Here is a 25,630-nt window from a genome sequence, read left to right as displayed (position 1 = left end):
TCTGACTTGTAGTTTTGAAGTATGGAACTGTTTTTAAATAAAACTGTTGACAGAACGATAGGAACTTAAAAATAACACTATTCGCTTATCAAGAGCACTCTATAAGTCACAGTAATGTTGCTTGACCTCGAATTCGCTTCGCACCTGGATCCCCTTCTTCCAGTGACCGGAAATCCTATCTGTAGTTTTGCTGATGACAGCACATTGCATTCCACCTTGCAGTGTGAGAAGCCCTGCCCTGCACAAACAGCTTAAATTTAATCTCACAAAAAGAATTCTTCTGCTCCTATTCTGATCTTCAATGATACTCTGATTTCTAGGCAAGATCATATATCTCTATTGGGAATTACTTTGACTTCTATATTTCTCTGTGCATAAGCACATTACAAATATTCCTTCCTCTGCATATAACACTGGGTTTTCTCATTCGCTTTCAGCATTACTTTTCTTTCAAACAGCTGTTCATTCTGTCAATCCATAAATCTGCCCTACCATGTATAACATGTTCCCGCTTTGGGGCGGTGTGCATGCAAGGGCTTCTAGATTCCATTTAAAAGATTGCAGTTAGGTTAATTAATGATTCATCTCTAACAGTCTCTCTCCACTCGCCGTCTCATAGACGTACTGTTTCTGTTGCATGGCTTTTTTATAATACTTTCATGGTCACGGTTCTTTTGAATTGGCTTCTATAATTCCCGTTCTCTTTTCCAAAGCAGTCTGAACATGTGCCACAACCAGTCAACATCATTTTACTGGCAGACTTCAAACTCACAGAACCAACCTTTCTTCTTCCTCATTCATTCATTCATTCATTCAAATTTCATTTTCTGGAACAACCTTCATTCATACGTATTTCCTACAATTAAATGTAGACATCATAACTGAGATAAAAAAATTATTTTTTTCTTTATTTTTTTTTTCTCCTCTCTTATTTAATTTGCAGTTTTTTAACTAATCAAGTATGGGCTGCTAATGAGTTGTCAAATTTATACATACTAAAATGGGTATTATGCATTCATGCATAATATGCATAATTGGGGTAGAATATTTTTCAGCCTGGTCTGTACTTGTTAACAGGAGAGACTGCTTCTACAGGGATGGGATACATTTAAATAGAAATACACTTAAATAGACTGCTTCTACAGGGATGGGATACAAGAATGTTTGCTGATGCTATCGAGGCAGTGTTAGGTGGGTCGGAAAACTGCTAGATTGGGGGGGATACAAGGACTAATAGATTAACAGTAGCACTGGCAGAGGAGAAAGTGATTCTTGCACTGCTTCTATTGGAATGAGCAGCAGCCTGGAAAATAAGATGCAGGATATTTCAGAGACTGCTGGGAATCATGGGGGTACAAGTAAACACATGGGTTGTGTTAGGGTGGCTAAGAGGAAGAGCAGGTGGATGTATACTTGCGTGTACACCAATGCTAGGAGTTTAGTAAATAAATTTGATGAATTTGAGGTATTGCTCAAAACATCAAAGGCAGATATTGTTGGGATTTCAGAGACGTGGTTTCACACAGATATAAGGAATGCAGAACTGGAATTTGGGGAGTTAAGTTAAGAAACACAAAATCCAAGGAAGTGAAGCCAGTCGACATCGCTGGACAGTGCAGTGTCGAGTCAGTTTGGTGTGACATAAGCATTGGGAGATCAAAATTGAGAGTAGGAGTGTGCTATAGGCCTAATGACTCTGATGAGTAAAATAAGAAACTGTACAGAGAAATAGAGTGGGCCAGTAAATCAGAGAGTCTAATAATGGGGGATTTTAATTTCCCAGGTATTGACTGGAATTTGGGGGCTGGTCACTAACACACTAGCAAGGCTTTTGTGGATTTATTGGATGATTGTTTTCTACATCAGCATGTTCGGGCGGCAACTAGAGGGAGTACTCTTGATTTGATTATCATTAGTGATTCTTCATGCATTAAGAATCTGAAGACAAATGAACCACTAGGTGGCAGTGATCACAGTGTTCTGAAGTGGGAGTTACTTAAAGAGATAACTACCATTAGGGGTAAAGGGAAGGGATATTGCTTTCGTAAAGGCGACTACAATGGACTGAGACAGTATTTAAATTCTATACAGTGGGATCAACTGATGATGTTACCAACAGCAAATTCAAAATGGGAAGCATTCAAAGAACTTATCTTGGAAGCTACTAGGCTTTACATACCAACTAAGAAATATTGGTCAAGGTTTAGGCCTAAATGGATGTCCGATGAACTAATGAGGCATATGGCAGAGAAGAAAAATGCATGGGATACATACAAATTAACACGTGACACAGACGCCTATGATAGATACAAGTTGATCTGTAACCAAGTTACAAAGGAGGTTAGGCAGGCGAAGGCAGATTACGAGAAATCCTTGGCAAGGGATGCGAAGAAAAACAGCAAAGAGTTCTTTACTTATGTAAACTCTAGAAGGAAGGGGATGAATCAGATTGGTCCACTTGATATCGATGGGTCAACTGTTGATGATCCTGCTCAGGTAGCTAACAAACTAAATGAATATTTTGCATCGACATTCACACATGAGGAGTTATTCAGCGAGGGGAATGCCAGAGGTGTATTCAACTCTGGCAGCAAGCTAGAGAATCTTGTAATAACTGAGAGTAAAGTGGAGGAGAAATTGTTGAAGATAAACACAAGAAAGGCACCTGGGGTGGATGGGATCTATCCAGTTATATTAAAGGAGGCAACAAAGGAAGTAAGCAAACCCTTAGCCATAATTATGAGAGCTACCTTGGACTCAAGGGAGATACCCATGGACTGGAGATGTGCAAATGTGACACCAATTCACAAAGGAGGATCAAAGGCTGACACAAGTAATTATAGACCTGTGAGTTTAACTTCTGTTCCAGGTAAATTAATGGAGGCACTGGTTAAAGAAGCACTGCAGGATCATCTAGACAAGACTTCAGTTATAGCTCGGACACAGCATGGTTTTGTTAAGGGGAAGTCTTGCCTGACCAATTTGACTGGATACTTTGATGCAGTCACAAAAGAACTGGATGCAGGGAATAACTTTGATATTGTATACTTGGATCTTAGAAAGGCTTTTGATACTGTTGCACATGGAAGACTGCTGCACAAATTGGAGCAGTGTGGTATTGGAGGCAGGTTGCTGCTTTGGATAAAGGGGTGGTTGAGGGGGAGAAGACAGAGAGTGGTAATCAATGGACACTGCTCATCGTGGACTAATGTTATTAGTGGAGTCCCTCAGGGTTCAGTATTGGGTCCTTTATTGTTTCTGTATTTATAAATGATATTGATGATGGTATATCAAGCTTAATGTCCAAGTTTGCAGACGATACGAAGGTTGGCAGGGCTGTCAAGGACACTACTGACACTATGCTGCTGCAACAGGATCTGGAAAGGTTGAGCAGATGGGCTGAGAGGTGGCAAATGAAGTTTAACATTGACAAATGTAAAGTACTACATATGGGAAACAGCAACCCCAGAGCAACGTATCAACTCTGTGGTACTACACTGCCAGTGGTAGAGAATGAAAGGGACCTGGGGACGGTTGTGCAGGCAGATATGAAGTTCTCTGAGCAGTGCAGACCGGCTGCAAGAGTAGCTCATGGTGTATTGTCAATGATATATAGGAATTTTTCTAGCAGGGATAAGGAGGTGATTATTCCCTTGTATAAGGCAATGGTCAGGCCACACCTGGAGTACTGTATACAGGCCTGGAGGCCTCATTTCAAGAAGGATGTAGAGCTGCTGGAACGAGTACAGAGAAGGGCAACAAGATTAGTGAATGGAACAAAGGGTGCTCTTACGAAGACAGGCTTAAGTTTTGCGAATTACAGTGTCTGGAGACTAGGCAACAGCAAGGTGATCTGATAGAGGTGTACAAAGCCTTGAATGGTTTGAACATGCTCAATGCTGATGGGATTCTTCCTCTTGCTCAGAATAATCACCTGAGAGGGCATAAATTCAAATAGCGGAAAGACAGATGTAGGATAGATGTGCGGAAATTTGCCTTTAGCTAGCGGGTGGTTGGTAGGTGGAACAGACTTCCATCCCTTGTCGTGGAAGTTGATACCCTAAATAAGTTTAAGGCTCAGCTGGACAGGTATTTCGAACGAACAGAGGGGTGAAGTGGAAGTGGTTATTTTTCATTTATTTATTTTACTTTTTTTTTTTTTTTTTTTGGCTAATGCTGCATAAGCTTGCTTTCTTGCATCAAATGCCTCTACTAATGCTAATGCTAATATCCAACCTATGCATTCATGTGAAAATAAATGCAGGTGTCAATATCAGTGAATTGAAATTAGAGTGATCTGGTAAATATTTATGATTACAGAAAAATTATCATTAGAGAAAAATGAATTATTTTGTGGGCAAATTACATAATTCTTCTTTTTCTTCAACGTGCCATCTCTTTTCAGAGGTTGGCTGTCATCTTTGCAAGGACCTACGTGAGGTAGAAGCCCTAAACAAGCCCTTGTTACTCTGATCAAATCACTCTCTGAGGTTCACCAACCAAGATTTCCTTCATTTCTCTTGACTTCTTTTTCCATTGATTATCATTTGCAACATCTTATATTTGCCATTCCTCATCATATGTCTTAAATATTTTAGTTTTCTCTCTTTAATGGTGTTAGTTGTTTCTGTTTTTTTTTTTTTTTCATTTATGTCATGACCTCGTCATTCTTTATCTTATCAGCCATTACACTTTTAACATTCACCTTTAGACCCACATCTCCAGCATTTCTGGGTCTTCTTTGTCATCTCCATAAAGGAGGACAGAAAAGACATAACATCTCAGTATTCTTATTCATAAAGGAAGAGCAATTTCACTGCAGCATAGCAGATTCTTCATTTTAGGGAAGGCAGCACATGCTTCTTCAATTCTTGATTGAACCTCAATAGACTGGTCCCTGTCCTCAACTTAGCATACATCCAAGATAACAATAACTTTTAACCTTTTCAATTTCTTTATTATTGTTTGTAATTTTTTTTACTGATCACCATGAATTTTGTTTTCCTGATGTTTAACTTCAGACCAAAATTTTCACTTATTCTATTTACTCTATCCTGTAAACCAATCTCAGAACTGGGTAGCAAAATAGTATCATCTGAATATCTGATCATGTTTACAGTATTCCATTAATCTTTACTCCTTCAGTACATTCCTCTGTAGCCTCTTTAAAAATTTCTTCAGCATACACATTGAACAATATAGGTGATAGAATAATGAATTCTTAATGAACTCTTTTAATTACTATCTCTTCCGACTTTTCTCCTTCTATGTATACTTTTGCTGATTGTCTCCAATACAAATTCACAAGTATTCTGATGTGCTTGCCATCAATTACAATCTTCTCTAGAATTTTTAATATTTTGTCATGTCTTACATGATCAAAGGCTTTCTCATAATCCAAGAAGCAGATGTATACCTCTTGGTTCACATCTTGACATCTTTCTACTAGAGTTTGAACTCCAAACAAAGCTTCCCTAGTACCCAGTCTTTTCCCGAAGCTGAATTGAGGATCACTAAGTATATCCTCAAATCTTTTAAAAATTTGATTATGTATAACCCTTAGAAGTATCTTCAATGCATGGCTCATCCAACTAATTGTTCTAAATTGAGAACATCTATTTGCATTTTAACATTTTGGAATGGGTATAAATGACAATCTCAACATTCTCTGGGAATTTCTCCAGTGTTATAAACCTTTTTGAGCAGATAAACCAACACATCCACTTTAATTATCCTTTAAGTTTGTGTCAGTATTTCATCAGGACCACTTGTCTTTTTGTTATTAGCATATTTAGTCAATAAGTTTACTTCTTCCTCCATGATACTCGGTCCTTCCACATTTTCCGCTCTGTCAAACTTTTCATTTCTGTTATTAAACAATTCTCTGATATATTCTTGCCAGCATTCAAGTCTTTCTTCAACCGAAACAGCAATCAATCCATTCTTATTTTTTAGAATTCCATTATCAGTTCCGAAGTGTAGTCCTAACGCCTCCTTCAAGACTTTACGCTTGTTTAATTCATCACGTAGGGATTCCAGTTTCTCAATTTCTTCACATTTGGACCTCATCCAGTTTTTCTTTGATTCTTTTATTTTCTTCCTGATTTCCAGTCATAATTTTTTTCCCATGCTAGGTTGTTTTTCTCTGTCTTCTCTTTTCCATTAGCTCCATTATATCACTCGCTATCTTCTTCTGTCTTGCTTTTAGAGGTTCACTTTTCAGATGATTATCTGCCACTTTAAGTATAGCTCCTTTACCTGAACTTCATCTATAATTTATATCTTCTGGGAGGATATAATTCAGTTCATTCTCCAAAGCGTCTTTGATCTTCTTTTTAATATTTTTTTCCTCTAACCTTTGGAGGTCAATCAGTTGATTACCCTCTTTATTTTTTATAAGTTTCAGCTTCACTTTCGGTTCACCAATTAATGGATTATGGTCAGAATCTATATCAGTGCCTGGATATGTTCTTAAATGCTTCACACAATTTTTGAAGCCATCGTTGATCAAAACAAAATCAATCTGATTTCTCGCAATATTGTCTTCTCCATCACCTGGAGATTTCCATGTATACAGTCTGCATGGGGCAGCTCAAAAAAGGTATTCATTATTACTAATTCAAATCTTTGTGCAAACTCACCAGTCTGTCTTCATGATAATTCCTCCTGCCTAATCCAAATTTTCCCACAATCCTTCTACACTCACCAGCACCAACTTTGGAATTATAATCACCCATAACTAATGTGATGTCTTATTTCTTGGATAGTTGAAACATTGACTGAATTTGTTCATAAAATGCCTCGATCTCCTCTTCACATTTGTCAACTAAACCCGACAACTTAAATATAATTCAGATATATACACATGGTGTATATATCTGAATTATATTTAAGTTGTCAGGTTTAATTGCTATTTGAATCATCATCACTCTAAGTAAGGTAATAAATTTTTTACTGCCTTACAAACCTTAGTATTAACCAAAAATCCAACTCCTCCTCTATGGTTTCGGTCATCTTTGCCTGCACAATAAAACATACCATTGTTTGTAGCACATTTACCATTGCATGGCCAACTGACCTCACTAATGCCAAGAATATCTGTTTTCAGTCTGACTGAAACTTTCTTTACCTTCTTATATATAGGGCGCATTATAGCCTAAGTTGCTGTTGCGCCAATAAAACTCAACCAAACCAAACCAATCTTATATATAGGCTGTTTTACTCGGGTTATTTTTGAAGTCATATTTTATGTTTTTCAAAGAGTAATTGTATGAAAGAAACACACTAGTGCGGCATGCCAATTTTTTTGCCTTTTAGTTTTGTCAAGTGCACATCCTCTGACAATTTGGTGATCTCAAATTCTTCATTTGATACAAATGATTGCCACTGTACTTTGACCATTTCCAAGAAGAGAGGAACTTCATTAGTTTAATATATTTCTAGGTGACATTATTAATTTAATCTGCTTTCTACACGTAACAATAAATAAGAACTAATGTACTGAAAAAAGAATGTGTTCAAGCAGTTCAGGTTCCAGGAAACACACCAGTCACACCCTGCTTTCATCTTTTTTAACTTCTAAATTTCCAAAATACACATAGCCTCTTTCTTAGGAAGAATATTTTAAGTATTTTTTCAGAATAATTTCCTGAAATGCATGTGGATAGTGGAAAGGCTTGTTCTTTCACAGAAATCATTCTTTCAATTATTTTTGTGAAGAGCACTTTGATTGATTTAAACAACTTTTTTATTTGGTAAGTCAGATTCTACACACATTATATTTAATATATTATATAAAATGTATATTACAAATAACATCTTCCAAACAGAATATTAACTGGAAGAAAGCCCACCAAGCATCATTACAAGACAGAAATATGCATGTGTGTGTAAATTTAAATTTTTGTAGACTGAATGATTTTATCAAGTCTACAATCAAAGTGCCTAATACTTTCATGTTTATATTTTATGTCTAACATTTTTTACGTGCATGCAAAATATTTAAATTTTATGGTCTTAATCATTGTCTGTACTGAAAACTGGAAGAGACTATTAATTCCATGTTTACATTTGATGGCCGTAACTTTCTTTTTATTATTTTGCTTTCAGTAGAATTAACATATATACAGGCAACTCTCAGTTTACGAATGTTCGATTTACAAACATTCGCTATAATGAACGTCGCAATCATTCAAAATTTTTTAAAGTCACCAATAGATAGAGTTCCTTATAAAACGAAATGCCAAACGTATAGTGAACATAATTGTAAGATTTAAATAAATAAATCTTTTAAAAAATGTATTTATTACAATAATTATCAGGAAATTGTTGAACTGGGCAATAAAATGGACCTTGACCTTGATGTGACTGACGTGAGAGAGTTTTGGACTAGTATTTTGAAGAATTAACAACCAATGAAATTGAAATAGAGACACATCTAAATTCTGAAGAATCTGATATTCCACAACCTCCCAAGGCAGAAAATGGCTGCAGCTTGTTCAATGATTGCCAACCACCCCTCAGAATTTCTGAGGGGGTTGGCAATCATTGAAGACACAAATATGGAAAGAATTGCAAAAGTGAAGAGAAGCATTTAGCATTAGCATTAGTAGAGGCATTTGATGCAAGAAAGCAAGCTTATGCAGCATCAGCCAAAAAAAAAAAAAAAAAGTAACATAAATAAATAAAAATAACCACTTCCACTTCACCACTCTGTTCGTTCGAAATACCTGTCCAGCTGAGCCTTAAACTTATTTAGGCTATCAACTTCCACGACAAGGGATGGAAGTCTGTTCCACCTACCAACCACCCGCTGGCTAAAGGCAAATTTCCGCACATCTATCCTACATCTGTCTTTCCTCAATTTGAATTTTTGCCCTCTCAGGTGATTATTCTGAGCAAGAGGAAGAATCCCATCAGCATTGAGCATGCTCAAACCATTCAAGGCTTTGTACACCTCTATCAGATCACCTCGCTGGTGCCTAGTTTCCAGACTGTAATTCGCAAAACTTAAGCCTTTCTTCGTAAGAGCACCCCTTTGTCCCATTCACCAATCTTGTTGCCCTTCTCTGTACTCGTTCCAGCAGCTCTACATCCTTCTTGAAATGAGGCCTCCAGGCCTGTATACAGTACTCTAGGTGTGGCCTGACCATTGCCTTATACAAGGGAATAATCACCTCCTTATCCCTGCTAGAAAAATTCCTATATATCATTGACAATACACCATGAGCTACTCTTGCAGCCCGTCTGCACTGCTCAGAGAACTTCATATCTGCCTGCACAACCACCCCCAGGTCCCTTTCATTCTCTACCACTGTCAGTGTAGTACCACAGAGTTGATACGTTGCTCTGGGGTTGCTGTTTCCCATATGTAGGGCTTTACATTTGTCAATGTTAAACTTCATTTGCCACCTCGAAGCCCATCTGCTCAACCTTTCCAAATCCTGTTGCAGCAGCATAGTGTCAGTAGTGTCCTTGACAACCCGGCCAACCTTCGTATCGTCTGCAAACTTGGACATTAAGCTTGATATACCATGATCAATATCATTTATAAATACAGAAAACAATAAAGGACCGAATACTGAACCCTGAGGGACTCCACTAATAACATTAGTCCACGATGAGCAGTGTCCATTGATTACCACTCTCTGTCTTCTCCCCCTCAACCACCCCTTTATCCACAGCAGCAATTTGCCTCCAATGCCACACCGCTCCGATTTGTGCAGCAGTCTTCCATGTGCAATAGTATCAAAAGCCTTTCTAAGATCCAAGTATATAATATCAAAGTTATTCCCTGCATCCAGTTCTTTTGTGACTGCATCATAGTATCCAATCAAATTGGTCAGGCAAGACTTCCCCTTAACAAAACCATGCTGTGTCCTAGCTATAACTGAAGTCTTGTCTAGATGATCCTGCAGTGCTTCTTTAACCAGTGCCTCCATTAATTTACCTGGAACAGAAGTTAAACTCACAGGTCTATAATTACTTGTGTCAGCCTTTGATCCCCCTTTGTGAATTGGGGTAACATTTTTACATCTCCAGTCCATGGGTACCTCCCCTGAGTCCAAGGAAGCTCTCATAATTATGGCTAAGGGTTTGCTTACTTTCTTTGCTGCCTCCTTTAATAGAACTGGATAGTGTCTGCAATTCTGCCCAGACACGATAGGAGGGAGTATATGATGAGAGCCTTGTCGATCAATTCGGCTCTGGAGGGATTGTGCAAGGCTCAAGGGGTAGAATTTTTTTCAGCCTGGACTGTACTTGTTAACAGGAGAGATTGCTTCTACAGGGATGGGATACACTTAAATAGAAAGGGTGCAAGAATATTTGCTGATGCTATCGAGGCAGTGTTAGGTGGGTCGGAAAACTGCTAGTTGGGGGGGGATACAAGGACTAATAGATTAACAGTAGCCACTGGCAGAGGTGGAAGTGATTCTTGCACTGCTTCTATTCAAATGAGCAGAAGTCTGAAAAACAAGATGCAGGATATTTCAGAGACTGCTGGTAGTCATTGCGTTACAAGTAAACACATGGGTTGTGTTAGGGTAGCTAAGAATAGAAACAGGTGCATGTATACCTGCGTGTACACCAATGCTAGGAGTTTGGTAAATAAATTTGATGAATTTGAGGTATTGCTCAAAACATCAAAGGCAGATATTGTTGGGATATCAGAGACGTGGTGTCACACAGATATAAGTAATGCGGAACTGGAATTTGGGGAATACAATGTGTATAGAAAGGATAGACAGGACAGGAGGGGAGGAGGGGTCATGCTATTAATTAAGAAACACATAAAGTCCAAGGAAGTGAAGCCAGTCGACATCGATGGACAGGGCAGTGTCGAGTCAGTTTGGTGTGACATAAGCATAGGGAAATCAAAATTGAGAGTAGGAGTGTGCTATAGGCCTAATGACTCTGATGAGTATAATAATATATTGTACAGGGAAATAGAGTGGGCCAGTAAATCAGAGAGTCTTATAATGGGGGATTTTAATTTCCCAGATATTGACTGGAATTTGTGGGTTGGTCACTCGCACACTAGCAAGGCTTTTGTGGATTTATTGGATGATTGTTTTCTACATCAGCATGTTCGTGAGGCAACAAGAGGGAGCAATACTCTTGATCTGATTATCAGTAGTGATTCTTCATGCATTAAGAACCTGCAGATAAATGAACCACTAGGTGGCAGCGATCACAGTGTGCTGAAGTGGGATTTACTCAAGGAGGTAACTACCATCAGAGGTAAAGGGAAGGGTTTTTGTTTTCGTAAAGGCGACTACGATGGTCTGAGACAGTATTTAAATTCTATACAGTGGGACCAACTGATGATGTTACCAACAGCAAACTCAAAATGGGAAGCATTCAAGGAACTAATCTTGGAGGCTACCAGGCTTTACATACCAACTAAGAAATATTGTTCAAGGTTTAGGCCTAAATGGTTGTCAGATGAACTAATGAGACATGTGGCCGAGAAGAAAAATGCATGGGATACATACAAATTAATGGGTGACATGGAAGCCTATGATAGATATAAGTTGGTCTGTAACCAAGTCACAAAGGAGATTAGGCAGGCAAAGGCAGACTACGAAAAATCCTTGGCAAAGGATGCAAAGAAAAACAGAAAAGAGTTCTTTACATACTTGAACTCGAAAAGGAAAGGGATGAATCAGATTGGTCCACTGGATATTGATGGTTCAACAGTTGAGGATCCTGCTCAGGTGGCTAACAATCTAAACGAGTATTTTGCATCTACATTCACGCATGAGGAGTTATTCAGGAAGGAGAATGATGTAGGTAAAGTAAACATTGGCAGTGAGCTGGATGATTTTGTAATAACTGAGAGGAAAGTGGAGGAGAGATTGTTGAGGATAAACATAAAAAAGGCACCTGGGGTGGATGGGATCTATCCAGTTATATTAAAGGAGGCAGCAAAGGAAGTATGCAAACCCCTAGCCATAATTATGAGAGCTTCTTTGGACTCAGGGGAGGTACGCATAGACTGGAGATGTGCAAATGTAACCCCAATTCACAAAGGAGGATCAAAGTCTGACACAAGTAATTATAGACCTGTTAGTTTAACTTCTGTTCCAGGTAAATTAATGGAGGCACTGGTTAAAGAAGCACTGCAGGATCATCTAGACAAGAATTCAGTTATAGCTCAGACACAGCATGGTTTTGTTAAGGGCAGGTCTTGCCTGACCAATTTGATTGGATACTATGATGTAGTCACAAAGGAACTGGATGCAGGGAATAACTTTGATATTATATATTTGGATCTTAGAAAGGCTTTTGATACTGTTGCACATGGAAGACTGCTGCACAAATTGGAGCAGTGTGGCATTGGAAGCAAATTGCTGCTATGGATAAGGGGATGGTTGAGTGGCAGAAGACAGAGACTGGTAATCAATGGACACTGCTCAACGTGGACTAATGTTATTAGTGGAGTTCCTCAAGGTTCAGTGTTGGGTCCATTGTTGTTTTCGGTGTTTATGAATGATATTGATGATGGGATATCAAGTTTAATGTCTAAGTTTGCAGATGATACAAAGGTTGGCAGGGTCATTAAGGACACTACTGACGCTATGCTGCTGCAACAGGATCTGGAAAGGTTGAACAGATGGGCTGAGAGGTGGCAAATGAAGTTTAACATTGACAAATGTAAAGTACTACATATGGGAAACAGTAACCCCCGAGCAATGTATCAACTCTGCGGTACTACACTGACAGTGGTGGAGAATGAAAAGGACCTGGGGGTAATTGTGCAGGCAGACATGAAGTTCTCTGAGCAGTGCAGATGAGCTGCAAGAGTAGCTCATGGTGTCTTGTCAATGATATACAGGAATTTTTCTAGCAGGGATAAGGAGGTGATTATTCCCTTGTATAAGGCAATGGTTAGGCCACATCTTGAGTACTATATACAGGTGTGGAGGCCTCATTTCAAGAAGGATGTAGAGCTGCTGGAATGGGTACAGAGAAGGGCAACAAGATTAGTAAATGGAACAAAGGGTTGCTCTTACGAAGAAAGGCTTAAATTTTGCAAATTACAGAGTCTGGAGACTAGGCACCGGTGAGGTGATCTGATAGAGGTGTATAAGGCTTTGAATGGTTTGAGCATGCTCAATGCCAATGGGATTCTTCATCTTTCTCAGAATAATCACCTCAGAGGGCATAAATTCAAATTGAGGAAGGACGGATGTCGGATAGATGTGCGGAAATTTGCCTTTGGCCAGCGGGTGGTTGGTTGGTGGAACCGACTTCCATCACTTGTTGTTGAAGTTGATAGCCTAAACAAATTTAAAGCTCAACTGGATAGGTATTTCGAACGAACGGAGGGGTGAAATGGGAGAGGGTTTTTTTTTTTTTTTTTTTTGGCTGATGCTGAATAAGCTTGCTTTCTTGCATCATATGCCTCTACTAATGCTAATGCTAATGCTAGATCCCATCCACCCCAGGTGCCTTTCTTGTGTTTATCTTCAACAATTTCTCCTCCACTTTACTCTCAGTTATTACAAGATTCTCTAGCTTACTGCTAGAGTTGAATACACCTCTGGCATTCCCCTCGCTGAATAACTCCTCATGTGTGAATGTCGATGCAAAATATTCATTTAGTTTGTTAGCTACCTGAGCGGGGTCATCAACAGTTGACCCATCGATCTCAAGTGGACCAATCTGATTCATCTCCTTCCTTCTAGAGTTTACATAAGTAAAGAACTCTTTGCTGTTTTTCTTCGCATCCCTTGCCAAGGATCTCTCGTAATCTGCCTTCGCTTGCCTAACCTCCTTTGTAACTTGGTTACAGATCAACTTGTATCTATCATAGGCGTCTGTGTCACGTGTTAATTTGTATGTATCCCATGCATTTTTCTTCTCTGCCATATGCCTCATTAGTTCATCGGACATCCATTTAGGCCTAAACCTTGACCAATATTTCTTAGTTGGTATGTAAAGCCTAGTAGCTTCCAAGATAAGTTCTTTGAATGCTTCCCATTTTGAATTTGCTGTTGGCAATATCATCAGCTGATACCACTGTATAGAATTTAAATACTGTCTCAGTCCATTGTAGTCGCCTTTACGAAAGCAATACCCCTTCCCTTTACCCCTAATGGTAGTTACCTCTTTCAGTAAATCCCACTTCAGCACACTGTGATCACTGCCACCTAGTGGTTCATTTATCTGCAGATTCTTAATGCATGAAGAATCACTGCTGATAATCAAATCAAGAGTATTACTCCCTCTAGTTGCCTCCCGAACATGCTGATGTAGAAAACAATCATCCAATAAATCCACAAAAGCCCTGCTAGTGTGTGAGTAACCAGCCCCCAAATTCCAGTCAATATCTGGGAAATTAAAATCTCCCATTATAAGACTCTCTGATTTACTGGCCCACTCTATTTCCCTGTACAGTTCCTTATTATACTCATCAGAGTCATTAGGCCTATAGCACACTCCTACTCTCAATTTTGATCTCCCAAAGCTTATGTCACACCAAACTGACTCGACACTGCACTGTCCAGCGATGTCGACTGGCTTCACTTCCTTGGATTTTATGTGTTTTTTAACTAATAGCATAACCCCTCCTCCCTCCCTATCCTGTCTATCCTTTCTGTAGACATTGTACTCCCCAAATTCCAGTTCTGCATTCCTTATATCTGTGTGACACCACGTCTCTGAAATCCCCACAATATCTGCCTTTGATGTTTTGAGTAATACCTCAAATTCATCAAATTTATTTACTAAACTCCTAGCATTGGTGTACACGCAAGTATACATGCACCTGTTCTTTTTCTTAGCTACCCTAACACAACCCATGTGTTTACTTGTACCCCAATGATTCCCAGTAGTCTCTGAAATATCCTGCATCTTATTTTCCAGGCTGCGGCTCATTCCAATAGAAGCAGTGCAAGAATCACTTTCACCTCTGCCAGTGGCTACTGTTAATCTATTAGTCCTTGTATTCCCCCCAATCTAGCAGTTTTCCGACCCACCTAACACTGCCTCGATAGCATCAGCAAACATTCTTGCACCCTTTCTATTTAAGTGTATCCGATCCCTGTAGAAGCAGTTTCTCCTGTTAACAAGTACAGACCAGGCTGAAAAAAATTCTACCCCTTGAGCCCTGCACAATCTTTCCAGGGCCGAATTGATTGACAGGGCTCTCATCATATACTCCCTTCTATCGTGTCTGGGCAGAATTGCAGACACTTTCAATTTCAACCCTAATTCACGGCTTTTTTTCATCAGTGACCTGTACTTGTCAAAATAAAATGAAAAAATAAAATGAAGAAAAAAAAAAAAAATAAAATAATAATCTAACTGTGCAATCTTCTATAAAAACATATTTTAAAAAAATGGAAAACACAGCTGTTTCTTCATTATCAGATGTCCTTCCATGTACCTCATGAGCACCTAGTGTCACTTATGTGGAAAATATTGAACTCTGATGAAGATATTGACAAATAAAAGTTGAATACATATGTATGTACAGTACATATATTATGATAGTACTCACTTTCTTTATTTCTATTTTGTAACTCTGTTTTTTAATTAAAATTAACAACTACGATATCTTGTCTTTTTATTCTTTTTTATTTTATTTTACGTTACATATTGTATCCAATAAACCATAACACACACACACACACACACACACACATTATAATAAAACGTATTGTATAGACCATTCGATGTTTAGTACATGGTTTTAATGCTTTAAAATGGCTGCTAATTTATACGATACATATCGTAAAAGGTCAGGAATGCAAGATACACATACCGAACAAAACGTATAATGAACAATGTCTTGGAATGGAACATGTTTGTAAACCGAGAGTTGCCTGTATATTTAAATAATATGTGAAAAACACAGCATTTTTAAACATTCAATTAAAAAATAATTGTATTAAATAATAAGTATTAAAAAATAAAAATTTGGATCAAATAATGTATGGAAAGTGATTAAGAAAAGATGATATACTGCAAACATAATTCAAACAATCCAAAACGTTTTCCATAAATAAAAAACAAAGTTGGTCACTTGCAGGGGTAGCTCACTCTCACTCCCCACTGCACCAGATTGAGGTGCAGCTGCCGAAGGGTTAATTATTCTATAATGACGATATGTGTCATCACTTTCCAACTTATTAACTCCTCATATCTTTAAAACGTGACAAAAAATGAGATGGATAACGTTGGTAACTAACTGTCACAGACCGATCAATGTGAAGTGGAGACTATCTATATTCTAGGGCAGGGGTGGGAAACCTTTTTAAATAAAATTAAATGTCTGTGAGGTACGTGGGACAAATTGTCTTTAGCTTTCCACAAATTTAGGAGTATTAAAATGGTGTATAATGAAAAAATTGTCATAAACAGTTTTATGTTATTTATCGTAATATTTATACATACTCGTACATACAATTAATTTTATTAATAAGAACTACAGGGGTTTCATACCCTGCTCACTGAGCTCTCTTCTTTTGATAAATAAAATAAAATACTTACCGAAGCTTTCAACACTGAGTGTCTCTTATCTTAGCTATGAATATATAAATACATTACGTATAAAAATCAAGAATAGTACCACGTGGTCATGCTAGACAAACAGAAGCTTGTTTTACCACAAATAAACAAGCTTCTGTTATGTATTTTAGTATTTGTTACATATTACCACGTAATCTGCATCCTCCTCCCATTGGCTGAAGAAATATCACTAGGAGGAAAATTATTTTAATGTATAAAAAGAAAACGAAATTGCAAATTCAAGATAAAATTACAAAAATAGAATTACAGTACACAATTATAAAAAAATTAAATCGAAAATTATTACAATTTCAAAGATTTTATAAAACCTTAATAATCTTATATTTTAAATTATGCATTGTGATAGGTTTCAATAACCTTCATAAAAATAAAATGGTGAACCAAATTATTTACAGGTTGCCCTCAATTTATGCCAGGGTTGGATTCCTTGAGGGGGGGGGGAGCACAAATGGAACCCTCAATATCATGGAATCAATGGGAGATCACAAGGTTGGATTCCGGGCACCAAAAATTTTACCTACCCTTTTCAATACTGGAGTATTTAAAGCTTAGAAATAAACTTTTTTAATTAAAAAAGTGTTTTCTTTTTAACCCATATAAATATAATAGTATGTACAGGTAAAAAATAAAATAAATTAATACATACATAAAACATTTTGACAGTGGTGTAATGCCGAAGTTTTAGTTGGCTTTTGAAGGTCCTGGTTGAGAAGACTGCCTTTTTTTGAAGAAAGGATCAAGTGTTGATATGACACCCCTTTTAACTGTGGCACTCCACACTTGCAAGAATCCATTGTAGATCACTGGTCTTCATAATTTTTAGAGGAGAGTTCTTCTTTCTCTTCCTCCTGCTGTTGGCTAAGTTCTGCAGCTAACTCTTCCAAGTCTTCATTTTAAAGAATCTCTGCATGACTTTTGAAGAGCTCAGTTACATCTTCAACTGTAACTTCTTTTAATCCTGCCTCTTATGCCAGCCTGCTGATGTCTTCTGCAACATTCTGTTGAGCCTCATATCATCTGAAGTCATGCATGAAATCTGGGAGAAGTATATGCCAAGCTCCATTTAGACAATTGACAGTCACTTCTTACCAGGCTATGTTAACGTGACTGATGCCCTTTAAGACATCAAATGACTACCAATATTCTCTGATGGTAATGTTGTTCAAGTCCAAGGCTTTTACCATTTCTGCAAATGTTTGCCATAGGTAATAAGCTTTAAAAGTGACTATTACTCCCTGGTCCATGGGTTGCAAAACTGATGTTGCATTAGGGGGAATGTAGACAACATTAACTTTAAGAGGCATTCTGACTTCACCCAGATTTGTAGTTGTAGGATGTTTAGGGACATTTCCCAAAAGAAGAATAGCCTTGGTTGGTAAATTTTTGTCATTGCAGAATTTGAGAACAGTAGGGCAAAAATAGTTGGTGTACTAATCCAAGAAGACATCTCCCTGACACATTTGCTCCCAACAAAAGTATCAACCTGTTGTTTGATGCTTTAAACCCAGGAGTCGACTTTTCTTCATGCAAAAGGTTCTTGAGATCAACTTTTTCCAATAAAGGCCCGTTTCATCAACATTGAAGATGAGATGTAAAGGATATTCACCCTCCTCTACTATGGCCTGAAACTCTGCAGGGAATGCGGCAGCCGCCTTGAAAGTAATTTTTACACTTGCGCATTGCTTTCTTGCTTTAAATCTCATGAACTTGCCAGCCCTTATTAGCCAAAAAAATTTCGTTGCACTGACCTCTTTTTTTCCTTCTTAAAGTCTTCAAAAATTGACTTTAAGCCTTTACAGATTTTACAGCTTGGTTCAAGGGAATGTATTTTTGGTTCAAATCATCAACCCAAAATGTCAGCAATTGCTCCATTTTTCTAAAAGCTTACTTCTGCTGTAATTAACTTGTGTAGCACTTTGCATTGATTGTTTTATTTTATCAGCATTCTTCATAATTGTAGTAATAGTCAATGGAGGCATATTCATAACCCTATACACATTAGGGAGGCTTTCACCAGCTTCCATCTTATTTTCCAATGTGTAGATTGATGTGCCTTTTTCATGCTTTCATTTGCACTAGAATTCATTGCACTTCTTTTACCAGACATTTTTAATTTTATTATATAAAATTAAAAACTATATAATATGATTGACTAAAACTGCACACGGCTATCACTATTATTAATTATTATTTAATTTATTATAGCACAATTAATAAAAAAAATGTTAGTGTAATAAAACCAACTGAATTCTTCACCGCATGGACCTTTACCACCCGACTCCACGATTAGCTACTTTGAGGGCGGGAAGCTTTCTCGTCTCTGACTGCCTATGTACGGATGCACTAATTGCTGATTGGCTCACATTGTTCTTGATCACGTGAACAGTGCATGATACATAGTACAGTACAATGCCGATAAATTTTCTCTGACAATTTTAAACTTTCAATTTATAAAAAAATTGCAAAATAAAAAAATAAAAAAATTGAAGAAATAAATAAAAATAGCCTTGTGGTTAGTGATCGGCGCTATTGCAAATTGGACAAGCACAAAATGAGGGCTACCTGTACCTTTTCATTATACCTTTCGAATTTCAAATATCCATCAATTATTCAGTGACATTTGCCATTGAAACACACAATACATTTGCACTGCAATGACATTCTACAGAGCTGAGAGTCCAGGAACCACTGCTGACTTCATGCAAGTCTCTGACTGTTTAACAGTGTTGCCATAAGGAATGCTTGCTTACTGAAGTCATGATATATGGCACAAATTCAAATGATTCATTGGACGTAATGCAATCAAAATGTTAAAAACAATTTAATAACAGCAAATATATAATTTTATAATAAACATGATTTCGTGATATGTTTCAGCGGGATGAATCACGCACGTTCGCGAGCTTGGGATTGTGAACCCTTGTTCTAGGGGAAATTCAAAGGTGTTCTTCAATGGTGCAACTAATTTCCAATTTCAATAACTTATTGAAATAATACTGACTGACTGATTAAATGTGAATTATAATGGATTTTGTTTTAGCAATGTAATGTTGATGGTTTACTAATACTTAATGACAGCTTTTGCAATTTTGGTAAAGCAAAATTAATATTAGTGATATATGAAATTACAAATAGTAATTAATATTTGTCATTTCAGTTTTAGGACTATCTGAAAATTCTCCAGCTAGTCCTAAGGGGAACTGCAGTTAATTCATTTGTATTGCTTGCAATGTACTTATCAGCTCTCCAGTAATTTCAGCTTTAATTTTGGAATAATAAATATTAATAATTATCTGACATGACATGATAACTCAACATCTTTGCTCAATACATGGAATAAACCTTCATTAACCGTATAAAAGTTCCATTTATTTTTATATAGCAAACCACTTACCTCAAGAGGCATCAGCCTAATAAGTGATGCAAAACAATGTGTGGCCATAGTACGAACATGCTCATTCTGATCACTCATCCTGCCCAAAACTGGTACTATAAGAAAAACTATGTATGGTACAATGCTGAGACCCAGCTGTTCAATAATACCTTTAAATACTATTAAGGCAGATTAAGTTTTGGAGAATGCTTAAATTAAAAAATTATGATATTGCAATAAAACCACCAAAAATTATACTGGCCCCAGAGTGTATTCTGGATGTGAATGAGACAATGAAAACTGAGAACTCGTGAATCATGGAAGATGCCAGCAAGCCTGTCCAGCATCCCAGCCTGTTCTAGATAAATTCGATATCATATATATACCACATGAATATTAAGATAGTTTATTCAGTTAAAAACTAAATTCCTACACATTGCTGATGTTTCGGGAACCTTGCCGGCACCCATCATAAGACCATATATTAGATGTTGTCAGCTCCCTGCTTGCCAAATGTCTTGATCCCTACTGTGTATTCTCTAAGAATACACAGTAGGGACCAAGACATTTGGCAAGCAGGGAGCTGACAACAGCCAATATGAGGTGCTACCCAAAAGTTCCGAAATGTATTTATAAAATAAATTAGACTCAACCCTGGGTCTTATTCGTCACCTTCGAAGTAGTCCCTTTGAGAGCGTAAACACCGATCCCAGCGATTCTCCCATGATTTGAATGCATCCTGAAAGTCCTTCTTCATCAGTGTTCAGCACCGCCTGCGATTTCAGTTTGGATATCCTCTACGCTTTCAAATCTTCGACCCTTCAGTTTGATTTTCATTCTTGGGAAGAGGAAGAAGTCGCAGGGGGTTAAGTCTGGTGAATAAGGGGGGAGGGCAATTGTCATGTTGTTTTATGCCAAAAACTGCACCACAGTGAGATGTGTGGGCACATGTGTTGTCATGACAAAGGACTCTGTTGTGCACCCCCTTCTCTGGAAGTTTCCTCCTGATGGCTTTCCTTAACCGCCTCAGGACATCGCAATAGAACTTTTTGTCAATAGTCTGGCCAGGAGGGACGAATTCCTTATGGATAATCCCGTCAATGCCCAAAAAACAGATCAGCATGGACTTCACATTGCTCCTCATTTGTCAGGCTTTCTTCGGTTGGGGCAAAGATGGGCACTTCCACAAGGATGATAGTTGCTTGGTTTCTGGGTCATACCCATATGCTCAACTTTCATCACAAGTGAAAACCATAGAAAGGAAGTTTTGATCACTCCTGGCCTGTTCTTGAAGATCTCTGCTAACTTCCATGCGATGCTGCTTCTGGTCTTCACTCAGTAACCATGGCACAAACTTGGCTGCAATCCTTCTCATGTTCGACTCATGTGATAAAATCTGCTGACACGTGCCTTACGACAGTCCTACAATGCCAAAAATGTCATGGATGGTCCGACTGCGGTCTTCACAGATCGCTGCCCAAACCTTTGCGACATTTTCCATGTTGGTGCTCGATGATGGATGCCCAGAGCGATCATCATCATCAACCTACATTCGACCGTTTTTAAAACGGTTAAACCAGTAGTAGGTCTGCATCTGGCCTAAAGCATTGTCACCAAAAGCTTGTTTCATATGTGTTTCTGCTGCTGTATCGTTAAGAAGGAAACGAAACTTGATGCAAGCATGTTGCTCTCTCACATCAGCCATTGCAACGATCGCAAACTATGCGAAACACACAGCCAAAGAACTGTGTATAAATATTCAATGACTCTATCCAGCCCAATGCCACGTGGCACACTGATTCACAAAGGATGCATTCAGTGTTATCTAATGCCACAAGTCCATACTAGACATAGTTCCCACGTAACATTCAAATTTTAGGAACATTTGGGTAGCACTTCATATATAGCCTTATGACAGGTACTGGCAAGGTTCCTAAAACATCACTTTAATGTATAGGAATTTAGTTATTAACTGAATAAACTATCTTAATGTTCATGTGGTATAAAACTAGTCATTACTATAAGTATAATTCTACATAAAAACACCATGTCATATCCTTGTCTGACTATATTATTATAAACCCATAAAATTTAAAATCAGCTTTCAAAGAAGACAGTATGGAGTCATTTGAAGCCTTTCCAGTGGTTTACCAAGTTTAAAGTGGGCTGCCTGTTCATCAAAGATGATCCTTGTTTTGGCTTCCCTTCAACTTCAAAAACCAATGATTCAACTGCTCATGTGCTTGATCTGACCAGGAGTGCTTAATGTTTAATTCTACACAAAATTGCTAGTGAAAATGGAATTTCTTCTGGGGCATGTCAATCAATTTTCACAAAAATTTGGGAATGTGATATATTTCAGCCAAGTTTGCATCTTGTATTGCATTCTGACTGATAAATAGACAGTAACAAGTTCTTGCAGGTCAGACCTCCATCAGTGTGCTGCTGCTGCTGCTGATCCACACTGTGTTTCCCTATCAATCCAATATTACAAGTCGCAGTGTGCCACTATGACCCAGAATATCACCTATCAGGAAAGAAACCTTTCAACTGAAGATTCAATCTTCTCCAATGTCCAAAAAAGCAAGGCAAATGTAGATAAAATGAGAAGATCTTGCATATTTTGACTCATAGGGCATTGTTCATTAGGGATTTTATTCTTCATGATCAAACAGCAATACTGAATACTAAAACAGTTCTATGAACTGCATTACAAAAGAAAAAAGAAAACAAAAAAAGTACCAAACTGAGTTGTGTACTTTGCTGTTTTTGTGCTTCTCCTATCCATCCAGAGAAACTATCCAGAAATTGTATGATTGTTATACTCTATTAGTAATAAAGAATTCTAAATGCTATGTAGACAAAGTGTTTATTTCAAATGATTTGATCAGGATAATCTGAGTAACATGCAATTTAAAATGGCACATTGCACAGATTTTATGTCAGTAAAACCGTTGTTTGAGGTCAATTTCATTACTTTATTTTATTTTTGTTGGCTGCAGTTCTTTTATACACGTGTTATGTGAGTGGCAAAGATGCTGAAGTTGTCTCTTTACTGTGATAATGACAGTGGGAGAGATATGATGCTTTAGTCATTTTTATGGTACAGGCAGTTCGCACTTTACCAATTTTCGCTTTACGAGTTCCTGGGTTTATGAGTTTTTTTTTTTAAATATCAACAAAATCGATAATATGAATATTAATTGCAAAAAATGAATGTTAAACATTCATAAATCCCACATTTCAAACCCCGCTTTATGATATTAATCCGTTCCAGAGATCCATTTCATAGTATCGTGAAAATATTGTAATGCGAACTGAATTACACATTGTTCTTTAGTTATTCGTTCCAAGCCCTCGGAAGCTGAATTTTTGCTGTATAAGTAAGCTATTTCTCTCTCTAAAAGATCATTTTTATAATGTAAATTTTATAGTTACCAATTCAAATCACTAAAATGCACTACACTTTCATCGTTATCATATGTTCTGTTCTAAGAATCAATTTTGAACGCCTTTGTGATATTTTTCTAAAGCTCATTTCTGGAAGTCACAACCATAAAACAATAAAAACAATTTGCACTTTCCAGTTTATTGGGTTTTTTTCTGTTAGTGCAATCTATTATAAATGATAGTAAACTCAATCTTATTGAATTTGTGAAAATAATGATAGCTGGAATTGTGTGGGTTTTTACGTTATTATGATGATATTTGTTCCCCTTCACTGCAATCTTCAATTGTATAAAAAAAAACACAAATTTTCAGGATCTTCACTTTATTCCTTTTTTTTTTAAAAGCTTCATTAACTTGTTACTCCCTGTAAATTGTGTTAGTTGCAATCTCCCATGCATGTACCTTGTTAGTTAGTTGCAATTTGTGCATGCCATTTAAAAAATGCTTATGCATACTATCGTGAAATTTATAAAGAAAAGAGAAGATTATCTTGGAAACAAATGCCTCTTGAAGCATTTCTGAAGACGACGACTCCTTGTGTAACAAACCAACGAGTGCCGACCCAGCAACGAGTGTGCATTTAGTCGATGATGAAGAATAATCATTCTTTAACATTTGTAAGTTATAAATAATAAATAAAATAAATAAATTTCTTTATTATTATAATTTGCTTCATTTTACAGGCTACATTTTCATTTCTTTAGAAATGACCAATCATTGTTTAAACATAAACTAATTAGCTAACTAATTTCATTATTGATAACTTAACCCCTATTTTTAACATTATGTCTATGGGAATAAATTGCCACTTTACGAGCGTGCGCGATAGGAACGAATTAACTTGTAAAGTCGAGAACTACCTGTATAATGAAAAATACTGAAGGAAGTTTTGAAGGCTCCTCATCTGACCAAGGTTATGAAAGTGAAGTCCCTCGCTATGTGCAAGTGCTCACATCGAGGGGATAACATGCTTGTGCACAAGGGATTAATGGAACATGAGAAATTGCAGAACATTCTATTTTCAAGAAATATTCAGTTATTTGATATATAAAGAGATGTGAACATCAGAGAGATAAAAACAGAAGAAATGTGATCAAATTTTTGAAAAGTACACACTTGATATCATATTATTTATACAATTTTAAATAGTTTATTGAGTCCTGAACTGGAATGTAGACAAATGACTTTCATCCATTTCCTACAAAACGGAAACCCTAATATACTGATATCTTCCAGGAAAGTTGGAACAATTGGAACATAGTAATATTTGGATCTAACTCTGGATCAACGTTTTGAATCTAACAAAACAAAGTTTAACACATAACAGGTCCTCCAAGTTTGCCTGTTGAGACATCTGCAGACATCTTTGATAAGCAAACTTGGAGACTTGTTGCCCACTTAACTGTGCCTTAGTAACAGATACCAAAATTTGGATCAGAAACATCAACATAGGTAGCAATATTTATTATTTGTGTATGAGCTTTCCTTTCGGTAGGAAATGGAATGAGGTTATTGGTCCAATTTCTACTTCATGGGAAAAACTATTTAAAACTGAATAATAATGTTGAATCAAATGTATAAATGTTAACGTTTTAAGCATTCATCCCATGCAGTGCCTTTCATATGGTATATTGTATATTAATCTACTATACACTGTGCTACTATTAATATCCAGACACACACACTAAAGAAATGTTGCTCAGAATGCAGATCAACACTGTCAGAGTGAGCGTGCACGCACACACAGGTCCTAAATGAGACAATTGGGACATGTCAGTACCAGTACAGCATGCAAGATGTTGCATGATATAGGTTACCTTGGCTGTGCAGCCATCCACAAGCCACTAATCACCCCTAACTATGTCTTAGTGTAATGCGCACCATTGTTAGATCATAGACCAATGGAAAGCAATACTCTTCAATGGTGAGTAACAACACGTGGTCTACCAGTCTGAAGGTTTTGCCTGGGCATAGTAGACACCCAGAGAAATCTGTTTCCAGATTGTATCAACCCAAAATGAAAGTTTAATGGCGGAAGTGTGATGATCTGCAGCTGTTTTTCATGGTTTGGCCTGGGACCATTGGCTGTTTTGGACAAAACTTTATGATGAAATCAATCTAGATGTCATGGACAATAATGCATTACCTATTTGTGGCAGCATATTAGGGAAGGCCCATACATGTCTCAGTGGGACAATGATCCACATCATACTGCTCACATTATAACTTACTGGTTGTTATTTGGTTTTTAGGAGCATTAGAAACTAA

General features: G+C 37.4%; 1 protein-coding gene across 4 annotated transcripts in view; it reads right to left on the bottom strand.

Annotated features, from left to right (window-relative positions):
• The window catches only part of LOC150075060 (TATA-binding protein-associated factor 172-like), a 934,682-nt gene that overhangs the window by 225,212 nt on the left and 683,840 nt on the right, over positions 1 to 25,630 (bottom strand). For 3 of the 4 annotated variants that reach the window (XM_090388242.1, XM_090388243.1, XM_090388244.1), the window contains exon 27: positions 19,934 to 20,082. In XM_090388242.1, the coding sequence (XP_090244368.1) occupies positions 19,934 to 20,082 (149 nt within the window). The remainder of the gene's footprint in view (positions 1 to 19,933; positions 20,083 to 25,630) is intronic. The other variant, XM_090388245.1, reaches the window with a different exon arrangement.

This window comes from Mastigoproctus giganteus, chromosome 14 (assembly GCF_048544385.1).
Source record: "Mastigoproctus giganteus isolate SK-2022 chromosome 14, ASM4854438v1, whole genome shotgun sequence".
NCBI lineage: Eukaryota > Metazoa > Arthropoda > Arachnida > Uropygi > Thelyphonidae > Mastigoproctus > Mastigoproctus giganteus.
Note: the sequence above shows the minus strand (reverse complement) of the source record. Positions and strands in the feature narration are given on the sequence as shown.